General features: G+C 47.6%; 1 protein-coding gene across 1 annotated transcript; it reads right to left on the reverse strand.

Annotated features, from left to right (window-relative positions):
- Positions 1-2,172: 2,172 nt before the first annotated feature.
- LOC141998275 (E3 ubiquitin-protein ligase TRIM7-like) lies at positions 2,173-15,061 on the reverse strand. Its single transcript, XM_074971001.1, has 7 exons — positions 14,631-15,061; positions 12,386-12,481; positions 10,404-10,634; positions 8,772-8,794; positions 6,298-6,413; positions 4,683-4,715; positions 2,173-2,708 (listed from the first exon to the last, which is right to left on the reverse strand). Exons 1-7 carry the CDS (start codon positions 15,045-15,047, stop codon positions 2,173-2,175), a joined length of 1,452 nt encoding a protein of 483 aa, XP_074827102.1. The 5' UTR covers positions 15,048-15,061.
- Between the last annotated feature and the right edge of the window lie 9,945 nt (positions 15,062-25,006).

The raw sequence follows: 25,006 nt of genomic DNA on the forward strand, positions 1-25,006 counted from the left end.
CCATCGCTGGGTCACTGCGTTGTGGGACTCCAGAGGTACCTACAGCCTAGCTCATGGCACAGCTCTCTGCAGCAGGTGGTTCTGGGAAAACGTACTGTGGTCTGCCAGTGCTATCTGAGGATTTAGAGAGGGAACATCCTAGAGTCATACGCCCTCCTGAAAAATACCAATAACTGTGGCAGTGACCATCTTTTTTTCTGCTTAATGTTTGCCCTCTGTGATTGATACAATAATTTCTAAATAGCGTCTTCCTAGCCATGTTCTCACAGGTCATCAGGGTACATACACATGATCTGTGACAGAGGAAGAGCGAAAACAGGTGGCTGGAATAATGGCGGCCAGAGTCACTGCCTGATTCTCATCAACTGCAGCATGAAAACATTTTGATATCTTGAGCCAAGGGCTTTGCATGGGGCACAGCTGGGCTTCTTCGCCTCCAGCTAACTTCTGCAAAGTCCTGATCGGCAAAGCTATTCCAAGGGACAAAAAGGGCTGGTGGATCTGTGTTGCTTCCAGTGACATATGAAATCAAGTAGTTTTCATTGCGAGGGGGTTTTAACCCATTTCTCAGAAAATAACCTGCAGATTCAGACCAAATTTTCAGATTCCAGAGCAGTGGACTTATCTTTGGGGGACAAACACTGTCAGTATGAGCCACTGTCATTTGCCAAGGTAGTGGAAGTTCCTGCTGCTCTTTGGGTTATAACCCGTGAGTTAGACTCTAATAAAATCCAGCTGGGAGACATTTGGACTATTATCAGAAGAGATTTAGGGCAAGAAAGCAATGAATAGGCCCGGACTAAAGAAATCATTTTTGACAGTAAAAATCTTCTCAATTATTGTCCTGTCTATTATCTCCTTTTTAAGGGAAAGTTCATCAAGAATCTTTTGTCAAGGTCACTCTAGTGCTAGTTGGGGGGAACCTCAGATTTCCTTGACTCCTGTCAGTGTGGTTGTACACAGCGTTTAGTACAGCCTAAACCCCCGCCCCGCCTCGTCCCCAAAGCCACGCCCCTGCTCTGCCCCTGCCCGGCCTCGTCCCCAAAGCCCCGCCCTTTCTCCGCCCCAGCCCCGCCTCTTCCCCAAAGCCCCGCCCCTGCTCTGCCCCCACCCCGCCTCTTCCCCAAAGGCCCGCCCCTGCTCTGCCCCCCCCCCCTCTTCCCACCCCTGCTCCTCCCCAGCCCTTCCCCCGCTCCCCTGCGGACTCCAGCAGCAGTCGGGTCTGCACTCTCCGGCGGCGGGAAGGAGAGCGACCCGGCCCCAGCCAGCTGTGCGCCACCGGCGAGTGCTGGGGGGTGGTTCCCCTCTGCCCCCCAGTCCTGAGTCCAGAGCAGAGCGGGCTGGGGCCAGGTCACTCCAGTTCCCGCTGCCCCGTGAGTGCAGGGTCCGGCCTGCCCTGCAATCACCGGGCGGCAGGAAGTGGAGTGACATATGGAGTGACAAATGGAGTGACAAATATCCCTCTCGGGTCCATTTACTGCGGGACTTTAATAAGGTGAACAGGAGAACACAAGCAGTTTGCCCACACGGGGACAATTCATTATTCTAGAAAATATATTAACACATTAAAACTAAGACAATGGTAAACATGACTTCGGTGCTTTTGAAAATCCCACCTGCAGTTACTTGGCAGCACGAGTTCCACTGAAAATCAACGAGTCTGACGTCGCCTCGGTTCCTTTGAAAATTCCAGCCTTCGCACCCCGTACACACGCTGACAGTTGTATTTAAATATATATCAGCCGGTTGTGGCCAAATAACGATCAGCTAACAGGATTTGAAACACCCCCATTTCCCCCCACCCCGACTCTTCAGCCAGGCATCCCCCCCTGCTTTCCCCCCCGGCCCCCCAGTTGAGGGGTCTCTCCCTGGCCCTCGGCTGGGTCCCTCTCCCACAGGGGGGCTCCCTTCTTCCTTGGTGGGACACCACCCCCCCCCAACTCCACACCGAGTTGGCCTCATAGGAGCATAGAGCCCCAGCCTAGAGCGCCTCACACAGACCTCCACAGCCATAGAGCTATGGGGAGAGCGTCACCCCCCTTCAGCCCTGTCTGTGCGGCGGGGAGGACTGGCGGAGTCCTCCAGGTCATAGAGATCAGGAGGGTGGGGGCTAGAGGAGCCTGTTTCACGGGGCTGGACAGGGCACCTCGGGGACCCAGTGTGAGCCGCACACTAAGCGCATGGTCCCAGGAGAGAGGAAAGGGAAATGAAAAGCAACGGACCAGAGAAGAGCGGGCGGATTCTCTCCCCGGCGAAAGAGGCTGGCGGGAAAGTGATGATCGGGTCCCCGTTGCCAGCATCGAAAAACGCCACCCGCCCCTCTTCATAGTCCAGATAAACCCGGATCCTGCGGGGTCCCCGGCTCGGGGAGAAGGGGGTGAGATCATCAGGGGACGTGAGAGCCCAGTAGCGATCCTCACTGCACAGCACAGCCCAGATCCCCCGCTCAGGGTTAAAATCGATATCTCCCTTCCTGCTCACAGACTCTCTGACCACCCCCACAATACAGACTTCGCCTTCCTTTAGCTCTATCTCCCAGTAATGTCGGCCCGAGGTGAATCCCTCACAGCCCAGCACACAGAGCTCAGTGTCAAATCTCCCAGGGTTGTTGGGCAGATCCTGCCATGTGTCTCCCCTTCTCACACTTTTCCGATCCGCAGACACGATGAGTTGGGGATGGGCCGTGTCTGGATCCAGAGTCACGTTCACTGCAGAGAGAGAACCAGAGCGTGAGAGGCAGAGCTCAGCCCTGGGGCAGGGTCTGATCGTGTCAGTGACAGAACCTGCCCCAGGTGGGGCGTGAATCAGAGAATCTCCCCCCTCCAGGATTTACCCAGCTCTGCAAGGGGAGCAGCGCTGAGATCTCAGCCATGTGCAGGGGGGATTCACACCCCTGACAGAACCAGTTCAGTGACAGAGTGAAAGGATCAGCTCAGCTCAGCCAGGCTCCCAGACCCAGTGTCTGATTCTCAGTTATTCCATCCATATGCTTGGGGGAAAGACAAGGGGGGTTAGAGGGAGGTGGTTTTAAGCCACCTTTGTCCTTCCTTTAGTCTCCCTGGCCCCTAGTTACAGGGGCCTCAGCGTTGCAAAGCAGAGTGCAGCCATAGTGTGATGCATCCTGTCTATGCCCCCACCAGAGCCAACCCTTGGGTAGGGTGAATCGGGCTGACCACTCTGGGCCCCACGCTTTGGGGGGCGCTGCAAGCAGGTGCAGTCAGTCGCAGAAGAAACAAATCTGTCACTTCAGCCCCGGACCCCACACCCCCCCTAGGGACGGCCCTGGCCCCCAGCATGGCCCCCCAGCCCAGCCCCCCAACCCACTCCTACAATAACGGCTGGGAGCAGACTTGCTGTAGAGCCCTTATGACAACTTCACAGGGACGGGGGTAGCTCCCTTGCACAGAAGCTATTTTCTGGGGACTGTTTCCATGCATATTAAGGCCCCTTTGCGCTGACAGAGCAGCATCAAAGGGCCTGACAATCTTTCCCCATCTGCACCCACCTCTCCCCACAGATGTGATTAGAGATCCTGGCATCATAGGAGGCTCCCAGCAGATTACAGGGAATCCAAAGTCCTCCTGTATAAAATTGCTTTTTTAGAGACATCACTGGCCCCCCATGACTCTGTGTAGCTGCGGTGTGGTTGAGGACACCGCACACTTACTGAATGGCTGCTTGTCTTGTGCTGGTCTATCAGGGGACTTTCCAAACTCCACACTGATGGCCCCAAGGCTATACAATGGCTAATACAGTAATGCCAACTTCAAGAGATCAAATCTCATGAGATTGGCCCAAAAATCGTGACCTTTTTAAAAAGGACTATATTGTGATTTTTAGGTCAGTCTCTTGAGTTTGAACTCCCCTGGGCCCTCCCCAGGGCGTGCACATGTGACAATCAGTGTTGCCCACTCTCCCACATGTACGGGATAAGGTGATTTTGGCTCCTGCTGAAGGAGCTCTCACCCCCACATCTGCCCATCTCCTGCCCAGCAATTAATCCTGTCCCTCAGGCCCCCGTCAGTTCTGTCCCCACCCAACCCCCCTCAATTCAGTCCCCCAGCCCCCATCATCACTGCCCCATCATCACCGCCCCATCAGTTCAGCACCCCTACCCCACTGCCCTCAGTTCACCCTCCCAGCACTCACCCTATCTGCTCAGAACCCACCATCGATACAGACCCCCCAGCCCCCTGCTCACTTCAGGCCCCCTACAGCTCCCAGGCCATAATAAAGCCCACCCAGCCTCACCTCTGCTCCTTCTAGGGTTCTTCATCCTCCCTACGCCTGGGGGCTACAGTGAGGTCTCCTCACCCACTTCCCAGGCTGGCAGGGAAGGAGCCGCACCGGGGTGGCTGACAGCGGGATCCCCAGCCACACCCAGGGCAGCTGACAGGATTTCGAAGTAAAATTAAGCCTCGTGTTTAGAACTCTCAAATGTCGGGATATTTTTTCAGCCAGAGCTCTATCGCGAGATCATGAGTGAGTCTCAATTCTAAATTATCATAGAGAAAAGAATCGACTTTTCTGTTTTTAGGAAAGATCTGGGCAGCCACCAGTAATAACGGTGTTCAGCTCCTGTCAAATGCAAACTTGAAACAAAACCTGAACTACGGTGCTGCCAATGAGCCACCATGATTCATATGAAAGTTTTCACTCCCCCTTTGGTTCCAGAAATTTACCTTTGTCCAACCGCTGTCTAGACGACAGAGAGTCTAGAGGAAGAAAAGGGTGAAAAAGATTGAATGTCATATTCACACTGTCCATTCTCTAACACAAAAGCCAAATGAAAAGAAAACAAACTTTATGAAGTTATAGTTAAAGAGGTTAAATGCAATTCAGACCAATACAAACCATTACACACTCACTGAAAAATAACCACAAACATGAAAACAAAGCACATGACCTAAGGTTACATGACATACCCAGAGATGTTTTACACAGCAATTAAATACCTGTGGCTGGCCCATGACAGCTGACTTGGGCTCGGGCAATGGGGCTGTTTAATTGCAGAGTGGATGCTCGGGCCTTGGCAGAAGTCTGGGCTGTGGCACCCTGTGACAGGAGAGGGTCACAGAGTCCAGGCTCCAGCCCGAGCCCGAACCTTGTGAGCCTGAGTCATTGGACACGGGCGAGCCACAGGTGTTTAATTGCTGTGTAGACAAACCCTCTGAAACCAACACATAATTCACAGACAGACCAATACACAGAAACCTTTTCCCTGATTAGCATTCAATCAACTTTAAATCTGCCCCTGTATCATTAGGACTTAATAAAATTGGCTCTTCCTTCCTGACAGACCTTGTGGTCTTATTTTCTCCAGCTCAGGAGGATAAAAGGTGGAGAATCTTTAAATCAGGGGTGGGCAACGTACAGCCCATGGCCCAGATCTGGCATGTTGCTAATTTTCATCGGCCTGCAGCACCAACACCCCCCTCCTACCGCAGGGTTGGAGCCGCGAGTGCAGACTGGCCCGACATGGGGTGGAAGCCCCAAGCCTCTGTGCAGAGCCACGGGACTCGGCGTGCAGAGGGTGCTGCAGCACCCCCAGGTTTTGCGTGGGGGTTCCATGCCCAGGGTACCGGATGGCTGCCAGACCCCCACCTGGGGCTCTGCTCCCACCCCCAACTGTGGTCCCAGTCTCAGCCCCCTTACCCCTGTCCGCATTCCGCCTCCCCCGCGAGGTCACAGCCCAGTCTTGGCACCAGCTCTGGGCTGAGGGGGCACAGACATGGGTAAGGGTGTACGCCACGTAAAAAGTTTGGGACCACTGGCTTTCAGCACCCCCACTCTTCCAGCGCTACTGCTTCCGCACCCACCGTGGGGCTAGCGCCGCGAGCAGCGGCTTGGCCTGCTGCAGGGGGGACGTCCCCAGCCTCTCTGTCCCCCCGTGGTGGAGTGGCCTTCGATTGATTTTTTTCTGTGGGTCAATGGCCCGTGATAGAAAAAAGGTTCCCCAGCCCTGCTCTAAAGCAAGAGAGGGACTGTGAGGACACAGGAGGACTTGCAGACAAAAATTCCAAACAAACATACTTCAGAAACAGTTAATTCAGCAGGAAGCTCAAGCAAAGGTTAACGTTCATAGCTGCTAAGAAAGGAAAACCCGCAGGGAGTCCGAATGTAGGACCCTAACCCAGTGTGTATGTGCCATATTGAGAGCTGAGTAGGGAATTCATAGGTTCCAAATGATTAGTTGACTATCTCCATCCACAGTTATTTTCCCTCAGACATTTCCCCAGCTCTGTCAATTATCCGTGTAATGTATGTGAGAAAATTCCCCAGGTGACTGTTTATTACCTTTGAATTTCTTCATTATGGTCTCCAGAGACGCAGTTCTTTGAGAAGATTCCCAGCTTCTCCATTTCAGGTCCGAAGAAAAGGCCACTGGGTTCTGAAACTTCTCCCCCTCACATCTGAAGAACAACCCAGTGTTACTCCTTGTGGAGTCCGTTCATATTTGTGTTTTACTAAAATGTATTTTATTCTAGTGAATGCTTGTAGCTCAGCCGACCGTGGAGGATTAAATTCTCTATGGCCTCAGGAATACGTCCACTACCAGCTTGACACTACAAGCTTCCCCTTCATTTTGGTGAGACCGATATTGGAAAACTGCATCCAGGTCTGGTGTCCCCATTTTAAAATGGACGTTGAAAAAGTGGAGACGGTGCAGAGAAGACCCACAAAAATGATTTGAGGGCCGGTAAAAATGTCTTGCCCTGAGTGCCCTGGCACTTGAGTGTGGGATATAAACACCGTCATGGGGAGAACAGACTTGGTCCTAAAGGGCTCCTCAGTTTAGCCAACAAAGGCATAACAAGGACCAATTGCTGGAAGCTGAAGCCAGAGAAATTCAAATGGGAAATAAAGCAGACATTTTTAAGAGTGTGGGTGGATTAACCTTGGAAGAAACTGCCAAGGGAAGTGGAGGATTCTCCATCTCTTGATGCTCTCTCCCTTTTTACCTGCCTTAAAGGCAAGTGATGGTGGCAGGGGGCGGAGAGGAGCGAGCAGGGGGCAGGGCTTTGGGGGAAGAGGCAGAGCAGGGGTGGGGCCATGGTTTGGGCACTGGTGGCCCCCCCCCACTTTTAGGGAGCTTCAGGTGTTACTGTCTGTTGATGTCTTCAAATCTAGACTGAATGGCTTTGTGGACAGTGCTTTAGTCAACACACGTTAGGATTTAGTCAAATACAAGTTACTGGGCTGAACACAGGAATAACTGGGTGAAATTTAATCACCTGTGATACAGAGGCACCAAATCCGTGGGTGCTCCGGGGCTGGAGCACCCACGAATAAATAAATAGTGGGTGCTCAGCACCCACCGGCAGCCCCACAGATCAGCTCTTCCCCCTGCCTCCCAGCGCCTCCCATCCACTGGGGATCAGCTGTTCAGCAGCGGCCAGGAGGCGCTGGGGGTACAGGGGGTGCAGCAAGTTCAGGAAGAGGCGGGACAGGGTCTTGGGGGAAGGGGTGGAGTGGGGGCAGGGTCTGGGGCCAAGCAGGGGTCGAACACCCCCAGGGGAATGAGAAAATCGAAGCCTGTGCTGTGATATACAGGAGGTCAAATGTGATAATCTTATGGTCTTTTCTGGCCTTCAACTTTATGCATCTATGAAACTCAGTAATACCATGTGGCAATGAGTTCCACAGGTTAATAATGAATTGTGTTTTAAAAAAAAAAAAAAGTATTTCCTTTTCTCAGCTTTACACTAGTTGCCTTTCTGTTGCACTGAGCATCCCCTTGGTCTTGTATTGTGAGTGTGGGAAGCAGGATCCCCTGACATATCCTGTACACTATTTAAGGGGATAATTAGTAACAATCCTTGTGGTGATGTAGACACCTATTGTACCAGCACCTGGAGTGAGACCCACTTATCCATTTCAAAGATAAATTATGTTCTTATTTAGCTCTTTGGATACATACAATGGTCAGACCACTAGCACAGGGGTTCTCCGCTTACAAAGGCTGGTGTGCGTCCACTCCACACGTGAGGGAGTGGCAAACTACTTAATGACCTTGCACTGCCCAAGGGAGCAGAGGTGGGGTGTTTTTCCGCAGTACAGCTGCCTAGCCAGTTATTCCCATTTCATAGTTGTACATTTGATCTTTCCTTCCAAAGTGCAGCGGTTTGTTTTTATTGAATATCCCCTGAAATTGATGTTAATCCTTCCTCCCTCCGCCCTTTGTCTCTTTAGACTGTAAGCTCCTTGGGGCAGGGACTATCTCTTACTACGTGTCTGTGCAGCACCCAGCATGTTGGGCCCTGATTTTGCCTCGAGCCTCTAGAGACTGCCCTATTGCTACTGATAAGAGCACATTACAAAGTCTTTAGAGCAGGGAATGTCTTTTCCATCGTATCTGTTGCCACGCCAAGCCCACTGATTGAACTCACTGCATAATAAGAAACAAGTAATAAACAGCTCACTGAATAGTCATCAGCTGGCTCTGACTTTCCATCCCTACCAACCTAGGTGGAGTTTGGAGTCTATGACCTCGAAATGAAAAATGCATTCTCCGTCCCCAATCCCCCAAGTTCTCCATTCCACCAGCTACACTATAAATAACAACCTTGCCTGTAGGTAAATCACTTCTCAGGCTGGTCTCTTCTGGAGTCTAGTAAAAATGACAAGACCCCCAAGATTAGATTTAACGGAGAGAGATTGGGAACCACCCCCACACTCTGCACTGCTGGACCACGGGGAGCAACGTCTCATGTTGAAAATCAAGTCTCTGCACTGGGAAGTGAAAGGGACAGTGAGAAGGAGCCACCTACTTGCTCAAGGTGCCTTTGATGTCCTAGAGGAGAAAGATAAAAGGAAATTCAGTCCCATATCTCAAACTAAGTATCCCTCCTGCTCTGGAGGGGACTCACTTTGGCTTCACAGTGTGAGGTTCAAAGTGAAATTATTTGTTATTTATTAATGCAAACAAAAACATTAAAGGTGTTGCCTTTGCTCTTTTGGAGAAGTGCTCTGACTGCAGGATCCAGGCCCAAGGAAGTTTGTTCGTGGAGGCACACTAGCTCTTCAGGTAATGACATTTGGACAACCAGCAGGCACATGAAATCTCCCTAACGCTCAAAGGCTGGGGGAAGATCCCCTCCTGCAGACTCCAGTGGGTCCAGAGGGAGGGATGCCCCCAGGCTGTGCTGCCCCCCTGCTGTAAACTTTCTCCCCACTCACCCACAAATGTTCTGAAGGCCCGTCCTGTGGACTTCTTGAGGGCTGGGTGAGAACAATGAGTGTGGGGTACAGAGTAACACAGGGCCATTCACTATCCTACACCTCAGGCTCAATGCAGGAAACCTGAAGAGTGAAGAGAGCTGCCCCCAGCATTTGACCCTAGATAGCAGCTGCAGACGTCCAGGATGGAACGCTGTTGTTTTTTTCTTTTCTTGCTATTTAGAGGCTTTTTTTTTTTTTTTTTTTTTTTTTTTTTTTTTTTTACACACCACAGTTAAAGTCATTAGAAGGCTTTTGGAATTCTAACGACTACTTACACTTTCAGGGTACCATAAGTAATGAATAGCTTCCCTCACTAACTGCAGTTCTGGCAGAAAAAAAAAAAAAACATCACCACAGCCTCAGACCTCATGTATCAATTTTAAGGCCAATATTTTCCCTTTTGTGGCATATGGAGGAAGAGTGGCCAAATCAGGCATAAAATGGAAACTCTGCTTCAATCTTAGCTATTTCCATAACTAATGACAGGTTCCATCTTTAATCTTTTGGAGTTAGCATTTGGAACACAGGAATTGCTGGACTGGATCAGACTGTAGGTCCATCTAATCAGTATTCAATCTCCAAACGTGGAGAGTGCCAGATGCTTCAGAGGAAGGTGTAAGATAATCTGCCTCCCACATTCTCATCCTTCTCTCTAATAGTTAGTGATTGGATGAAGCAATAAGCATGAGGTTTAATATCACTCTGCATATTCTTATTATCCATATAAATATCAGATCCCTTTTTGAGTTTTGCTAAATGCTTGGTCTCACTGACATCTGGTGGCAATGAGTTCCACAGTCTAGTTACGTGCTGTGTGAAAAAGTGTTCATTGGATCAATTTTGAATTGGTCACCTTCTAATTTTATTGAATGTCTCTTTGTTCTTGCATTAAGAGACAGGGAGAACAGAGTTTGGAGTCAGCCATTTTTGGAGGAGTCTTCTCCCACTCGAATTCAAAAGAAGAATTTCTTTTCATTTAAGGCTCAATTCAATGCTCTTTGTACTCAAGAAGTATATTTCCATTGACTTTAATGGGCATTTTATCAAGCCCTTAAGGGAAAAAAAAAAATGTATATATGGTCTATATGTTCTGACCATTCACTCCTAAACTCCAAAAGTGAAGGGTTAGGAGACTTTCTTGCCCTGTGAAAGGTTCTGGGGTGTTTCTAACACTGTCTCACCTGCAGGAATTCACTTGCTGTCTGCTGGCACTTCTGCTCCATCTCACTGATCAGGTAATTGAAAGAAGATATTTCCTCAGATAATTTGGCAACATACTCAGCCCTCCTCTTTTCAATTTCCTTATTCAGCTCTTCCAACTGGGCCAGCAGGAGTTGCTCTTGTTCCTCCAGAAACTGGCACAGTTGCTGAAATTCAGACAAAATCTTCTGCTTCTCCGTTTCTAGCTGTTTCTGAAATGACGAGATACAAACAGGAAAAGCACAGGTCAAGGACAAGAATATGGAGTGAGTCATGAGACATTTTATAAAGCCATGGGACATTTTATGCACGTTGCAGCACGTCATTGCAACCCCACAGAAATTAACTTCTGACATTTTATGGAGAATATACTTTATGCTCAGTAGACAGAAGATTTTCCAATACATTTTCAAGAGTCCTAACTGGTGTTTAGGAGTATGAATTTTTCTTGCATGATTCAGATAATCTGTGATCAGTGGCTTCCAGAAAACCAGATCCGTCTAACAACAGGAAGCACAGCAGGTGTGGGATTTAGAACTGGACTGGCAAGGATTATTTTTGGAGAGCAAACAGTAGTGCTTCTTAGTTTGGGTTCTAGCCTTGAACTGGGGAACACATGCTGTCCACAAAATACATTTGGACATAAAGGGCATTTAAAAACAAAAAAAAAGTACTAACATTTGAGCTCCATCATGTGCTCTCAAAAGTTCTGAAAACAGTTTTGGATACATAAAATTTGGCACACCATAAATCTTGGATTGTAAGCCACACAGGGACCTTGAGCACAAATTGGGCTGCTGGGAAGACCCCTTTTTGCACATGCAAATCTGAGTTTGCAGATTGCTTAGGAATGAGTGCACGTGAACTGGTCAGACGTCCACCAATTCATGCTGTTTCTGGAGCACTCTCTGGCCCCTGGTACCCTAGGAGCAAGGAAATCAGACCAGATTTGGAACCCAGATCTTCTTCATGGCAATATCTAGCAGCGATATTAATAAGGGTCTGTTCCAAAGCTCACTGAACTGGCCTGTAGTCTTTCCAAGGACTTCCTTGTGCTTTGTTTTAGGCCCTAAGTGAGCCTCCTCCTGTGGGGCAGCAGATTCCTAGAGCAGCTGTACTGACTGTCCAGCTATGGTTATCTCTGTCGAAAGTACAGCTGGCCAAAACATTCCGGGGTGGGGAAATTTGCAAAAATAATTGACATTTCAAAGCGGTTTCCATTTGTCCGTTTTCAAAATGGAACTGCTTTTGATTTGTTTGAAAAATATCTTGAAATAACTTTTGAAAAGTTTCACATTTTTGTTTCTCCCTTTTCCTGAAGTGGAACAAAATAATGTTCATGCCCCCCCCTCCCCATTTTTCTTTTTAGTACTTCCTCCCTGTACCTCTTCAAAAGAGCTCCCATTTTTGAAAAAGTGGCAAAAAGAAAAAGGAAAAAACAAAGGTAAAAAACCCCTGTAAATTATTTTAGTGCACTCAGTAGAACAAAAGAGATTAAAAAACTGTCTTTTGTTTTCTAAAACAAAATGAAAATTTTAGTTTGAATTGACACAAAAAATGTTTGTTTCATTTTGAAATTTCTGGTCAAAAAATTGAAAAAAATGTCTTGCAAGTTGTTTTCTACTAAACCCCATTTATCCGCAGGGAGCTTTTTTTTTTGGCTGAAAATTTTCAACCAGCTTTAGTTGAAAGACTAAAAGGAGAAACTACTGTTAATTAAACAAATTACATGGGAATTATCAGTGAAAATATTTGGATTATTAGAGCTCTTTCTTTAATGCTGCATTTTCCTGCTGACTCTCAATTAAAGCAGAAGAGTTTTTCTTTACAATGAGAATAAAGAAGGAATCACCTTTCACGGATGAGACCTTGTTACTAACTAGTCCTTTTACGATACTCAAACTAAGCAGTGTGTTGATAATGTCCCTGTGCACATTTGCTTCTGAGTAATAACGGCACCTACCAGCAGTTCCTGGCTTTTATTTTCCACACTCAATTTAAATGACAAAATCTCGTCTCTCTCTTTCTTCAGAATCTCCAAACGGCTCCGAATTTGGTCCTAACAAAAGAAAAACTGGTTTAGTTTTGGTTGTTTTTGGAGGATTTCCCCCCCCATTTATTTATATTTGCAAGAATATCAAATACATAATTAAATGGGTTAGTGCTCTAACCACTATACAGTCAGTCATTCTCAGGCTTGTGGTCTCTCTCTCTTTGGTCCAAATGATGAAGGGGTTAATTATTACTAAAACACTCTGATTGAAAGTAGCCCAGAGGATGAAAATGAGTTGTTTGCCTCCTACTGCATGGCTTTGGTTAAAAAGTCTGAGTCTCTCTTGCTCCCTTTTGCTTTGCAGCTGATTTGCTGCCTCTCTCGGTGTAAGCTCAAAAGCTTGTCTCACCAACAGAAGTTGGTCCAAAGATATTATCTCACCCACCTTGTCCATCTGCCCCTGCAAGTCCATTTCCTTACTCTAACCTCACTCTTCCGTCACTGAACACTGAAAGTGCTCACTCATAGACCAGCTAAGATGTTACCACAGAAATGGGGTCAGGGAGCAGGCAGTGAAGGGGACAGTGTGGGTATTCCAGGAGGGCTAATACTCGCTTTCTTCCTGATTCAGAATCCATGTACCTGTGGGAACACCTGTTTTCAACCCGCTTTCACCTCTGCAGTTTGGAACCTTGACATTCCCCCCAGCACATAGCTCTCAATCGGTGTCGAGAATGCACAGAGCTGCTTAGAGGGTGTGAAAATCCCATGTGTACAGTTGCATGGCACATAAGTCTGTTCAGAATAGGCCACTAACCTCCTAGGTCCCTATCATTGTTGCCAATCATTGAGTTGGTAGTGTGTGTTGCTTAAATGCAATACATTATTCTACTTTAATCATCCTGCTCTAACATCTGTTGCGTCTTGACAATTGTCCAGTCAGTGGTGTGTCTCACCCGCAACTCTAATCTGATTTGCACAAAGCTTTGCAGAAGATTTAACAAAACCTAAAGGTCACAGGTGCACAAATACAATAAAATAGATTCTTTAGTCTTTTTTTCCTCCAGTCTGTGTAGTTTATATATAAATAAATTGGGACCACTTTCACTGCAAGAAGCACTGGATATTTTAAGAAATCCTGTAAAGGACAAAAATATCGACTTTTCCAGCTTCTAAGCCAAAAAATAATGGACAGCTGCTTGCATACAGTTATGAAAGAAAAGAGGACAAAAAAAGATGACCAGAGGTGTGATCAAGACAAATGGATCCAGAGGAAGACATCTTTTCCCAACGGGGGATCCTCTGGCAAGGAAGAGATTTCCGAAGGCCCGACCGATACAGATGAGGTTTTGTGTCACAGATATGGATATAAAATTCATTATTTGGGACAAGATGAAATACCTGACCCATGTGTGCCCTATAGGAATATGAGACAATATCCTTGGAGATCTCATGGTCGTACATTGCTATCTGTACTGTCAAGAGTTGTGGAGCAGAAACATTTAAATCTCCCTAAAAATTGCCAGCGAAAAACAGCCGCCTCTAAGGTCTCAGCTGCACGTATGAGAGTGACTCTTCCCAAAAATACACAACAAATAAAAATAATTGTGTATGAAAAACAGAAAAGTCAAATCAGCCACAATGACTTATGTGGTATGACCTTCACTGTGCCCTGGAAGGCTTTGTGTATCAGTACTGCCAGGTCCCTGAAATCCCTGTAAGTTTGGATCTTCCAGAAGCTATTGGTATTTTTTAAGAGGTGATCATATTGAAGCCAGCTACACTTCATATGCCACATTTCAGCTCGGAGACTTTTACTCTCCCTTCATGTGCCTTTTTGCAGGAAAATCCAGCAGTTTCTGTGGCTGCGCTGATTCATGACAAGTGCACAACACGTGCACACAAGAGGTTCTCATTTCTAGCAAAATATGCATCCCAGGTCAACAGCAGTTCCATTTTAGTAGTACTGTGCTAGATGTATAAATTTCAGCCCCTGGGCCAATGCAGAACTGACTTTTCTGAGTCCTTATTGGTGTTAAAAATGGTTTGGGGCCAGAACAGGTTAATAACAGCATGTTATAAGTCTGTTCTCATTGCTAAAGTATTGTTCATAAGGGTGTCTAACCGTATCCCCTTTTTTTTTTTGCCATAATTTTTTTTATTAAAATGCCGTTCCTGGCCATTCCAGCTTTTACACCATCCTGTGATTTCTTACCTTGTAATCCTCAGCACCCTCCTCTTTGGAAACCGCAGCGTGTTCTCTGTGATCTCGGGACACGTGGCAACCCGAACAAATGGGTATTTGATCCTTTTGGCAGATGACTTTTAAATCCTCGTTGTGTTTTTCACACACTGTCCCAACTTCTGGTTCTTTTGCTGGCTCCAGTGTAAACGTTCTGGAAGCTTCTACAATATTCCTTAGCTGTCCGTTTGGTTTGAAGTTTCTCTTGGAGAAGGTTTCTCTGCACTCAGGACAGGGGAAGTTTGCACTCAATGCCTCCCAGCGCTGAGTGATGCAGGCCTGGCAGAAATGGTGGCCACAGTCCAGACACACTGGATCTTTAAAATAATCTAGACACACTGAACAAGTCAGTTGAGCTTGGAGCTGTTGTGCTGGATTCGCAGCAGCCATGGCTGCTTCTGCAGAGAAGAGACTAATTTAGTTTCGTTTTAGTGTTCTCAGAAATGGGCTGATTCTGAACTTTGCACACCAAACAGGTGTTTTCTATGTGTACATTGTTTCATGTTACTCTTGTGAGTCCGGAAACACCTTGTGGTTTCAGTTGGCAAAGGGAGGCTCTACCACGAAAGACTATGCAGTGACAGCACCTGACGCTGTTGGTCCCTGCAATGGTGCAGCACAGCCACCCTGCAGAACAGTTGTTGGAAAAACAGCACCTGCCACATCCACACCCAGCTCTCCACAGCATTTCTTCCAGCCATCGCTGGGTCACTGCATTGTGGGACTCCAGAGGTACCTACAGCCTAGCTCATGGCACAGCTCTCTGCAGCAGGTGGTTCTGGGAAAATTGTTAGCTGCCAGGGGTATTCCAGCCTTTAGAAGGGGAGGATCCTGGAGTCATGCCCCTCCCCGTCAACCCAATAACTGTGGCAGTGACCATCTTTTTTTCTGCTTAATATTTGCCCTCCGTGATGGATACAATAATTTCTAAATACCGTCTTCCGAGCCATGTTCTCACAGGTCAGCAGGGTATATACAGATGGTCTGTGACAGAGGAAGAGGGAAAACAGGTGGCTGGAATAATGGGGGCCGGAGTCACTGCCTGATTCTCACCAACTGCAGCATGAAAACATTTCGATATCTTGTTGTAGCGAAGCAAGACTCACCGCCACGGCGCCTCCTGCTGGTCATCTTGGGAATTAGCTCTTCAGCCTCAGAGCACCCTCTGCTGGCCGGTGGCTCACCTGCCTTAGGCCCCCCGTGTCCCTCCCGGACCCCAGTGCCCCTTTACCTCAGGGTCCTGCCCCAGCAGTACCCCCACACTCTGGGTCTCCCCTCCCCAGGGAGCCCCCAACCCTCTATACTCACCTTGCCTCAGTGGCTACTTCAAGTCATCATCTAGCCCCCTTTCACTGGGGCAGACTGCAGTCTGTAATGGCCACTCATCACTAGCAAGGCGGTTGGACCAGCTGCCTTTATCCATCCCTGGGCTGCACCTCTGCAGCCCCAGTACTTCTTAAGGCCTTAGCCTGAGGAGTTGCCAGGCTGGAGCTCCCCAGCTCCTCTTGCCCTTTTCCCCAGCCCAGCTCTGCTTCAGGTACCTTACTCCCAGGCAGCTAGGCCCTTCCCACTCCAGGGCTATAGTGAGACTCCTCTGTCTTTTGGCCCCACAGCCATAAGTGCCAACTTTTCCTGAGGCTGGCGGGTGCTCACACTCACCCCCACACCCAGCCCCAAAACACCCACAAAGTCAGCACCTGTGCCCACAGCCCTTTTATCCAGGCCAGCTGTGGACCTGATTGAGCTGGCCACACCTGTGGTCAGCTACTCACTCAGCTGCCCTCACTGCTTCAACAAACCCCTGGTCTCCAGGAGTGGGGCAGCCACGCCACTACACTTGTGCCGAGGGCTTTGCATGAGGCACAGCTGGGCTTCTTAGCCTCCAGCTAACTTCTGCAAAGTCCTGATCGGCAAAGCTATTCCAAGGGACAAAAAGGGCTGGTGGATCTGTGTATGCAATCAAGTAGTTTTCACTGTGAGGGGTTTTTAACCCATTTCTCAGAAAATAACATGCAGATTCAGACCCAATTATGAGACTCCAGAGTGGTGGGTTTTATTTTGGGGGGACAAACACTCTCATCTCTGTTTGTGTATGAGCCAAGGTAATAGAGGTATCTACCAAATCCAGCGGGGAGACATGGAGCCTCTAACCTGAAGAGATTTAGGGCAAGGAAGTGACCATTAGGGCCTTACTAAAGAAATTATTTTGACAGTAAAAATCTTCTCTGTTGTTGCTTTGTCTATATTCTCCTTTTAAAGGGAAACTATGAAGAATTTTTTGTCAAGGTGTAGCGGGCTTAAAACAGCCCAGGAGAGGGCTGGGGCTGTGGGCTAGAAGCTGGGCTGATTGGGGAAGTAGCCACAGCTGGGCCACGCCCCAATCAGGGCCCAGCTGGCCCTTATAAAGGCTGGGAGCCAGCAGCTCAGCTAGAGTCTCTCTAGTAGGAAAGAGAGGTTAGGTGAGTGAGTGAGTGAGTGAGTGAGTGAGTGAGTGAGTGAGTGAGTGAGTGAGTGAGTGAGGGAGGGAGGGAGGGAGGGAGGGAGGGAGGAAGGAAGGAAAGGTCTCAGGAGCTGGAAAGCCCTAGGCCAGCAACTCCCTAGGCTGCAGAGCCTGGTCCCAGGCCCATATAGGTATTGGGGTTGCAGAGGGGCAGCCTGAGGGTGGGTAAAGGCAGCCAGTCCAAACCCCTTCTTCCTTTGGTGATTGGCTTTTACACTGTAGTCTGCCCCAGGGTATGGGGGCTAGATGGTGACTGGCAGTAGCCACAACTGAGGCAATGTGGGGATAATGGGTGAGGGTTCCCTGGGGTAGGGAGACCCAGGGAGTGGGGGTACTGCCAGGGGGGCAGCACCCAAGGCAAGGGCACCAGGTCTTGGGAGGGACTGGGGGCTAGTGGTAAGGCGGATCACTGGCCTGCAGAGGGTGCTTGGGGCTGGAAATTGAGCTAATTCCCAAGGACAACCAGCAGGAGGCGCTGCTGGTTGAGTCTGAACACTTACACAAGGCAACTCGGGTCATTTCCTTGAGTGCTCTCAATCTGATTGTTAGCCAGCATTTTGTACACAGACTACACTGGCAAAGGGCCTTGTTCTGATTATGGGTGAAGCTCAAATCAGTAATGCTAACTCTTTTAACATCTGTCACATGCCTTTGATACGCTGACTGTGATGAATTGTAACTCATAGCACCACTGGTGAGTGGCTTTGTCCTTTTCTTTCAAGGAGGATCCTATAGGTAGTGCTTTGCAATTTTTTTTGTCTGCTCTGAAGACCTTTTCATGCAGGCTGCCACAAGGCTCTATCCTTTAGGTTAAGGAGAGAGGTCTGTGAGCTGCTCTTCCAAATTTTAAAACAAGTCCTTCAACTTGGTACTTTGTGTTGGGAGGTTTCATTTTGAGGATAGAGTTAATATGGCAAGTAACCATCATATTGCTTGGCAAGAGCTTATGAGCATTAGGATTTCATCTAACTTTATCACTGCAAATCTGAAGGCTAAAGTTCAGCCCATCCCTACTCTTGAGCAGGGTGAATCTATAATTTAAAGGAAATTATAAAACCATGTTAGGAAGTCCTGTGTACTGATCAGCCATTAGAATTCATGTTGTGACATACATTGCAACCCCACGCAGTATCTTTTGGGACCATTGTATTAAATTTATGCATGGTTTGAATTTGTGATTGTGCCTTACTCCATGGAGGAGGGTACCCCATCTCCTCTAATCACTCCCCCCCATTTTATTGAGTTCCTAAAGTGAGCTGCTAAAACTGTAAACAACCTGAGAGGTACCACCCTGTTCTGCTCCATGCTTCTTGGCTGGGGCCACCTGGCCTCCCCTTTCACACACCACACCCTGTGCAGCCAAGGGAAAGGCGTGTCAAAGCTTTAACTGTATGAGGAAGGTGGAGTGGATTAACCCATTTAAGCTTTTAAAAAGTGCTTTGGGTGGGGGTGATTACATCAATGGCCACTCCTGGCAACCCATTGCATTATTTAAACAAACAAAAAGCTTAGTTTAAACCAGTTCAGTTGCTAAGAGCAAATAATTCCCAGTTTAGAGCTATAAAAGACAGGAAATAAAGAGTAAAACCGACAGCTCTGTGGATGAGGGGAAAGCAGTAGACGTGTTATTCATTGACTTTAGCAAAGCTTTTGACACGGTCTCCCACAGTGTTCTTGTCAGCAAGTTAAAGAAGTATCGTCTGGATGAATGGACTATAAGGTGAATAGAAAGCTGGCTAGATGGTTGGGCTCAACGGGTAGTGATCAATGGCTCCATGTCTAGTTGGCAGCTGGTATCAAGCGGAGTGCCCCAAGGTCGGTCCTGGGGCTGGTTTTGTTCAATATCTTCATTAAGGATCTGGAGGATGGCGTGGATTGCACCCTCAGCAAGTTTGCAGATGACACTAAACTGGGAGGAGAGGTGGATACGCTGGAGGGTAGGGATAGGATACAGAGGGACCTAGACAAATTAGAGGATTGGGCCAAAAGAAATCTGATGAGGTTCAACAAGGACAAGTGCAGAGTCCTGCACTTAGGACGGAAGAATCCCAGGCACCGCTACAGACTAGGGACCGAATGGCTAGGCAGCAGTTCTGCAGAAAAGGACCGAGGGGTTACAGTGGATGAGAAGCTGGATATGTGTCAACAGTGTGCCCTTGTCGCCAAGAAGGCCAATGGCATTTTGGGCTGTATAAGTAGGGGCATTGCTAGCAGATCGAGGGATGTGATTGTTCCCCTCTATTCGACATTGGTGAGGCCTCATCTGGAGTACTGTGTCCAGTTTTGGGCCCCACACTACAAGAAGGATGTGGAAAAATTGGAAAGCGTCCAGCGGAGGGCAACAAAAATGATTAGGGGAGTGGAACACATGACTTATGAGAAGAGGCTGAGGGAACTGGGATTGTTTAGTCTGCAGAAGAATGAGGGGGGATTTGATAGCTGCTTTCAACTGCCTGACAGGGGGTTCCAAAGAGGATGGATCTAGACTGTTCTCCGTGGTGGCAGATGACAGAACAAGGAGTAATGGTCTCAAGTTGCAGTGGGGGAGGTTTAGGTTGGATGGTAGGAAAAACTTTTTCACTAGGAGGGTGGTGAAGCACTGGAATGCGTTACCTAGGGAGGTGGTGGAATCTCCTTCCTTTGAGGTTTTTAAGGTCAGGCTTGACAAAGCCCTGGCTGGGATGATTTAGTTGGGGATTGGTCCTGCTTTGAGCAGGGGGTTGGACTAGATGACTTCCTGAGATCCCTTCCAACCCTGATATTCTAGGATTCTATAACACATCGCCCTCTCGCCCTGACACAATCCCTACCTCAGATACTGCCACTGTTATCTCTAATGATCAAATACTGACTGAAAATCCCCTCTGATAGTTACACTGCTTTCTCTTTTTCAAAAATCGATCTCGAGTCCTTTCTAATGTTGCCTGCTTTCCTCTCTACCTCTTGAATATGTATTAACTTCCCTGCTTTGGGGGCTTTTTTCCCCCAGCAGCAATAAACTGCCACCACTTCTGGTTTTGGAGGGAAACTGTAAGCCTGAGTCATTACTGCACATTATGGACAGATGGTGTGGAAGGGGTTAAACCTCCTACGATCAACTATCCCCTCAGATTAAATCCCTTGTCTCTCCTATTATCAATTATTGACAAAATAGCCCATCAGATTTGGTCTAATTTTCAAAAACTGATACAAATTCTGAGGGCATTTTCTTTCTCTTTCAAATAATTGAATATTGATGTAAAATTGGCCACAGATCTTTGCCCCATTTCCATCCTAATTCTCAAATAGTAATAGAAAATCCCATCAAATGTGGCCCTTTGCTTAATTATTGACTGCTGATATAAATTCCCCTCAGATTTTGCAATACTGCCCTGCGTCACAGGGATGTTATGAAGCACCATAAACTGCGTTTTATACATGGGGATACAGGCACAGAGAGATGGAATGACTTGACCGACATCACGCAGCAGGTCAGTTTCAGGATCAGGAACAGGTCGCACCATTCCTGCAAGCCATTTAAGTGCCCTTCTCACAGAACCATAGTTGCTGTATTAGAAATTCATGTCCTGTCTGTCATATTGGGGTGCAGGCAGGAGCAGAGAGAGGTCAGCAGTACAACGGAGGGACAGCAGGGTTGGACAACAGCCAGCAGGAACTTTGTGCTATGCAGTGCGTACAGCGTGATGGTGGGAAACTAAGGACGTTCTCCCCAGACTTGCCCTGCAAGCCAAGAGAGCGCTGAGTAAACGTCACCAGATCTTCTCATGCAAAAAGACAAAGGGAGAGGAGGGCAAGCACCAGCATAATGAAGTCAAGCTCTATATCTGGTCTGAACCCTCACGAGAGTGAAAGATGCTGCTGTATATAAGTGGCAGTGACATGTATTAGGGGAAAGAGGTAGGTTGATTTGGTTCAATGAAATAAGGACCATAACCAACACTGTAGAAAGGGTTCTTCAAGGAAAAATGTGTCTTGCTTCAATAAATTGCCCCTCTCACTTCTCTCTGTGTGTGTGCATTCCTGTGTGAGTATAAACAAGATCTGCAACGCTTTGCTGCAGACTGGATCTAACCGCTGCAGCAAGGGCCTCTGGTTTCTGCTGTAGTCCACAGCTGTGGGTGAGTTGAAAGTTCAGCAGCAGAATCTGCATATTAAAAATGCTTTTTCACTGAAAAACATCATTGTAAATAATAATGTTTGGTGAAGCTTCCTTTGGGTTATTTTATTTTGATGCTAAATGTTCTTCTTTCAAAGCACTGCAGGGTTTTTTAATTGATTGGTGACTGCTGCATTGTGGATGTTGATTGTCATATGGATATTGAAGGAAAGCTGCAGGTTTTGTTGTCTGGGCAGAGGATATTTGGGACTTCTGACACTTGGGAAGCAGAATTGTGCAATAAATCATCTTAGTTGGGTCTTTATTCTGAAATGGTTGGCAGTGAATGGTTAAATAGTGAATTTAAACTTAGTACTGAAGATCAGGCCCCAAATTAGCACAGGCTATTATTTATACTGAATAATTCAACTAGCTCTAAGGTTTGCACCATTATTTCACTGATCTGCAAAGGAGCTTGTCAGAGAAAATCTGGATCTTTTTATTGATAGCAACAACAATTCTACTGCCAGCAAATGTAATAATATGTACATACACCCTCAAAATATGCATTTATCCACATTTTAGAAGGACCACACTGGGTGAGAATTCAGATAAAATAAATTGCGTACAGCAAAATCAGGGAGACTGCTACAAGACAAAGAAAAGAACAAATATGGCCATTTTTATACACCGTTTGCACCTCATGAAAGCAACTCTGATGTGACAGAGGATGGATATTTTGGTTTTAATTCAGTGCATCTCAAGGTTTTCAATACGATCTATTCATATTCCTGGTATTGCTAGAATAATTCTCACCCTTACAGTTAGATTATTTACTTGGTGGTACAAGAGGGGGTGGAAGAGATGATCTAGCAGGATGGAACTTCAGCATTGCTCCTGTATTTTGCATCAATTCTATATTTCTCATCTTTTTGCCTTTATATTTTAAATTGGGCAGCAGGCACAAGGGATTGGAACGGGATTTCAGGTCTCTGTTCATTTTAAGTTTCAGAGTAGCAGCCCTGTTAGCCTGTATTCGCAAAAAGAACAGGAGGACTTGTGGCACCTTAGAGACTAACCAATTTATTTGAGCATAAGCTTTCGTGAGCTACAGCTCACTTCATTGGAATTTCTTTTAGCAGAATTCATGTGGAAACCAACCTTTTGGTTCTGTTTCAAAAAACACCTCACATGGCAAACCAGAACTTTCTAGAAAGTTTCAACACTCAAATTGCCCCCTCGGGCCCATCCAGTGGGAGACTTTAATAAGGTGAACGAGACAACACAAGCAGTTTAGCTACACGGGGAAAATATATTAACACATTTAACGAACACAATCATTATGATGGGGATTCTTTTGAAAATCCCACACTAGTTATTTAGGAGCACAAGTTCCATTGAAACTCAATGAGTCTTAAGTCACTTCTGTTCTTTTGAAAATTCCAGCCTTCGCACCTCGTACACACGCTAACATTTGTATTTAAATATGTATTAGCTGGTTGTGGCTAAATAATGACCAGCTAACATGGTTTTAAACACCCCTGCTCTTCCCCTCTCCACCCTCTTCAATCAGGCCTCCCTTTGGTCTCCCCTCCCCCTAGCCTCTACAGCCAGGCCTCCCCTCTGCTCTCCCAATTCAGCCCAAATATAGCAATGAGTGTAGATTGTCCCTCAGTAAATATAATCCCTCAGGGAAGCATTTCAGTTACTTTCCTGACTTCACTTCTCAATGGCACTCCAGCATCTCTCCTGGTATTGCTGATGGCCGGTGAGGAGTTCTAAATAGATGTCCCTTGACCACCTGGTAGCGCCTGATACCATGAGTTGCTGTATCAGCCAAGCATAGAGCTGATTAATTCCACATCCCGGCAACACTTGCTCATTACTGGGATCCCATCTAAAGCTCTGGGGAGGACAGAAATACCATTTCATGAAGGATTTCGAGGTTTTGACATTTGTCTTCATTCCACTTAGGAACAAAACTTGTACATTTCAAAATTCTCAGTGAAAGAGTTTTTTAAAAAATTGTTTGGCATTAATTGGAAGTGTTTCATTTCCACACAATACTTCTATTTAGGAGAAAAACGAGGGTAAAATCTTTCAATGTCAAAACATCCCATTTTGACACTATTAGAATGAAAGGTTTCAGCGTTTTATTCTGAACTGACTTAATTTCGATATTGCCTTTTAATTTTATATTCTATAATACACAATGAAGAAAATCAAAATGAAAAATCTTTTGCAAAATATGAAACATTGAAACTTTTCATTCAGAAAAATGTCAAAAGGGAATGATTTGACATTGTTGGAAATTCTTCTCCCTGGTTGTTCCCCATAATGAAATGTCTGTCCTTCGACACTATTTTGTTCAGTGTTTCAGCTTCTGCAGAAGTGCTTTCTCTGATGGAACATGGTTCTGTTGAAGTTTTTCAGTCGGCTGTAGTGTAACCCTTCTGCCAGGTGGTGTCGGTAGCGACAAGGATGGAGTCAATATCTAGGGCTTTCTCTTCACATTAAAAAACAACACCAGCCTGAACCCCAACCCAGTAATCTGGGAAAACTAAACACCACCCCTGTCAGTACTTCCCCACTCGCAAGGACTGAGTCTGTGTTTAACAAAAGAAAACTTTCATTAAAAAGAGGGAGCTCACCATTAATTTGGGAAGACACCACAACAATGATTCAAAAGTTTACAAACCATAAGTCAACACCCACCTCACAGTCTGTTCGGCAGTGTCCTTTGCTCAGTTTCCCACTTTGCAGTGTGACAGTCTGACAGACAAATGTCCCTTTAACGCACCCTCCCCTTTCCTTCTGCTGCAAACTACTCGCAATTGAAATGAGCTCTGTTTCACATGTGTGGGTCCCTGCCACTCCCTGGGGGTGTGCTAGGGTGACGAGATGTCCCAATTTTATAGGGACAGTCCCAATTTTGGGGTATTTTTTTTATATAGGCTTCTATTACCCCCCAACCCCTATCCTGATTTTTCACACTTGCTGTCTGGTCACCCTAGGGTGTGCACATGTGTGGGTCCCAGCTGCTCCCTGCTCCCCTCATTGAAGCAGGTGTGTAGGGTTACTGCCCTGGGAACTGTAGGGCACCAGTGGATGTGGGGCCAGCTGCAGACAGGGGCGTGGGGCAGGGCTAGCTGGAGGCAGGGGGTGCAGGGCTGGCTGTGGGCAGGGCAGGGGGTGTGGAGCTGGCTGGAGGCAGGAGGGTGCAGGGCTGTCTGGAGGCAAGGGGGTGCGGGGCTGGCTGGAGGCAGGGGCTGGCTGCGGGGAGGGTGGGGGGGCTCACGGGGGGAGCAGCAGGAGGCAGCCCAGGCCCAGCAGAGCAGCCGGGGACCCACCCGGCAGCAGCGGCAGCCCCAGGGCTGGTGCCCAGGGCCAGGCGGCAGCCCAGGTGGCTCCCGCAGCGCAGCGCCCCCGGCGGCCGGAGGAGGAATTGCAGCACTTCCCGGCCGGAGCCCAGCAAAGCCTCAGCGCCCCCTGCAGGGCAGCGGCGAAACAGCCGGTTCTAAAACCGGTTCCAAATTTAACAACCGGCTCCAGCTCCCCACTGCCTGGGTCCCCTCCCCCCAGCTCCCTCCCCCAGGGCTCCCCCGGCTCCCCTCCGCTCAGTTGAGGGGTCTCTCCCTGGCCCGTGGCTGGGTCCCTCCCACAGGGGGGCTCCCTCCTTCCTTGGTGGGACACCGCCCCCCCCCCCCCACTCCACACCGAGTTGGCCTCCTAGGAGCATAGATACCCAGCCTA

The sequence above is a fragment of the Natator depressus genome, chromosome 14 (genome assembly GCF_965152275.1).
Source record: "Natator depressus isolate rNatDep1 chromosome 14, rNatDep2.hap1, whole genome shotgun sequence".
Lineage (NCBI taxonomy): Eukaryota > Metazoa > Chordata > Testudines > Cheloniidae > Natator > Natator depressus.

Coding starts and splice junctions, on each gene's coding strand:
- LOC141998275 (XM_074971001.1), bottom strand. CDS start 15,047: ATGGCTGCTGCGAATCCAGCACAACAGCTCCAAGCTCAACTGACTTGT. Junction 10,635..12,385: donor ATAAAAGCCAGGAACTGCTG/GTAGGTGCCGTT, acceptor TCGTCATTTCAG/AAACAGCTAGAAACGGAGAA. Junction 4,716..6,297: donor CATAATGAAGAAATTCAAAG/GTAATAAACAGT, acceptor TTCTTCCTCTAG/ACTCTCTGTCGTCTAGACAG.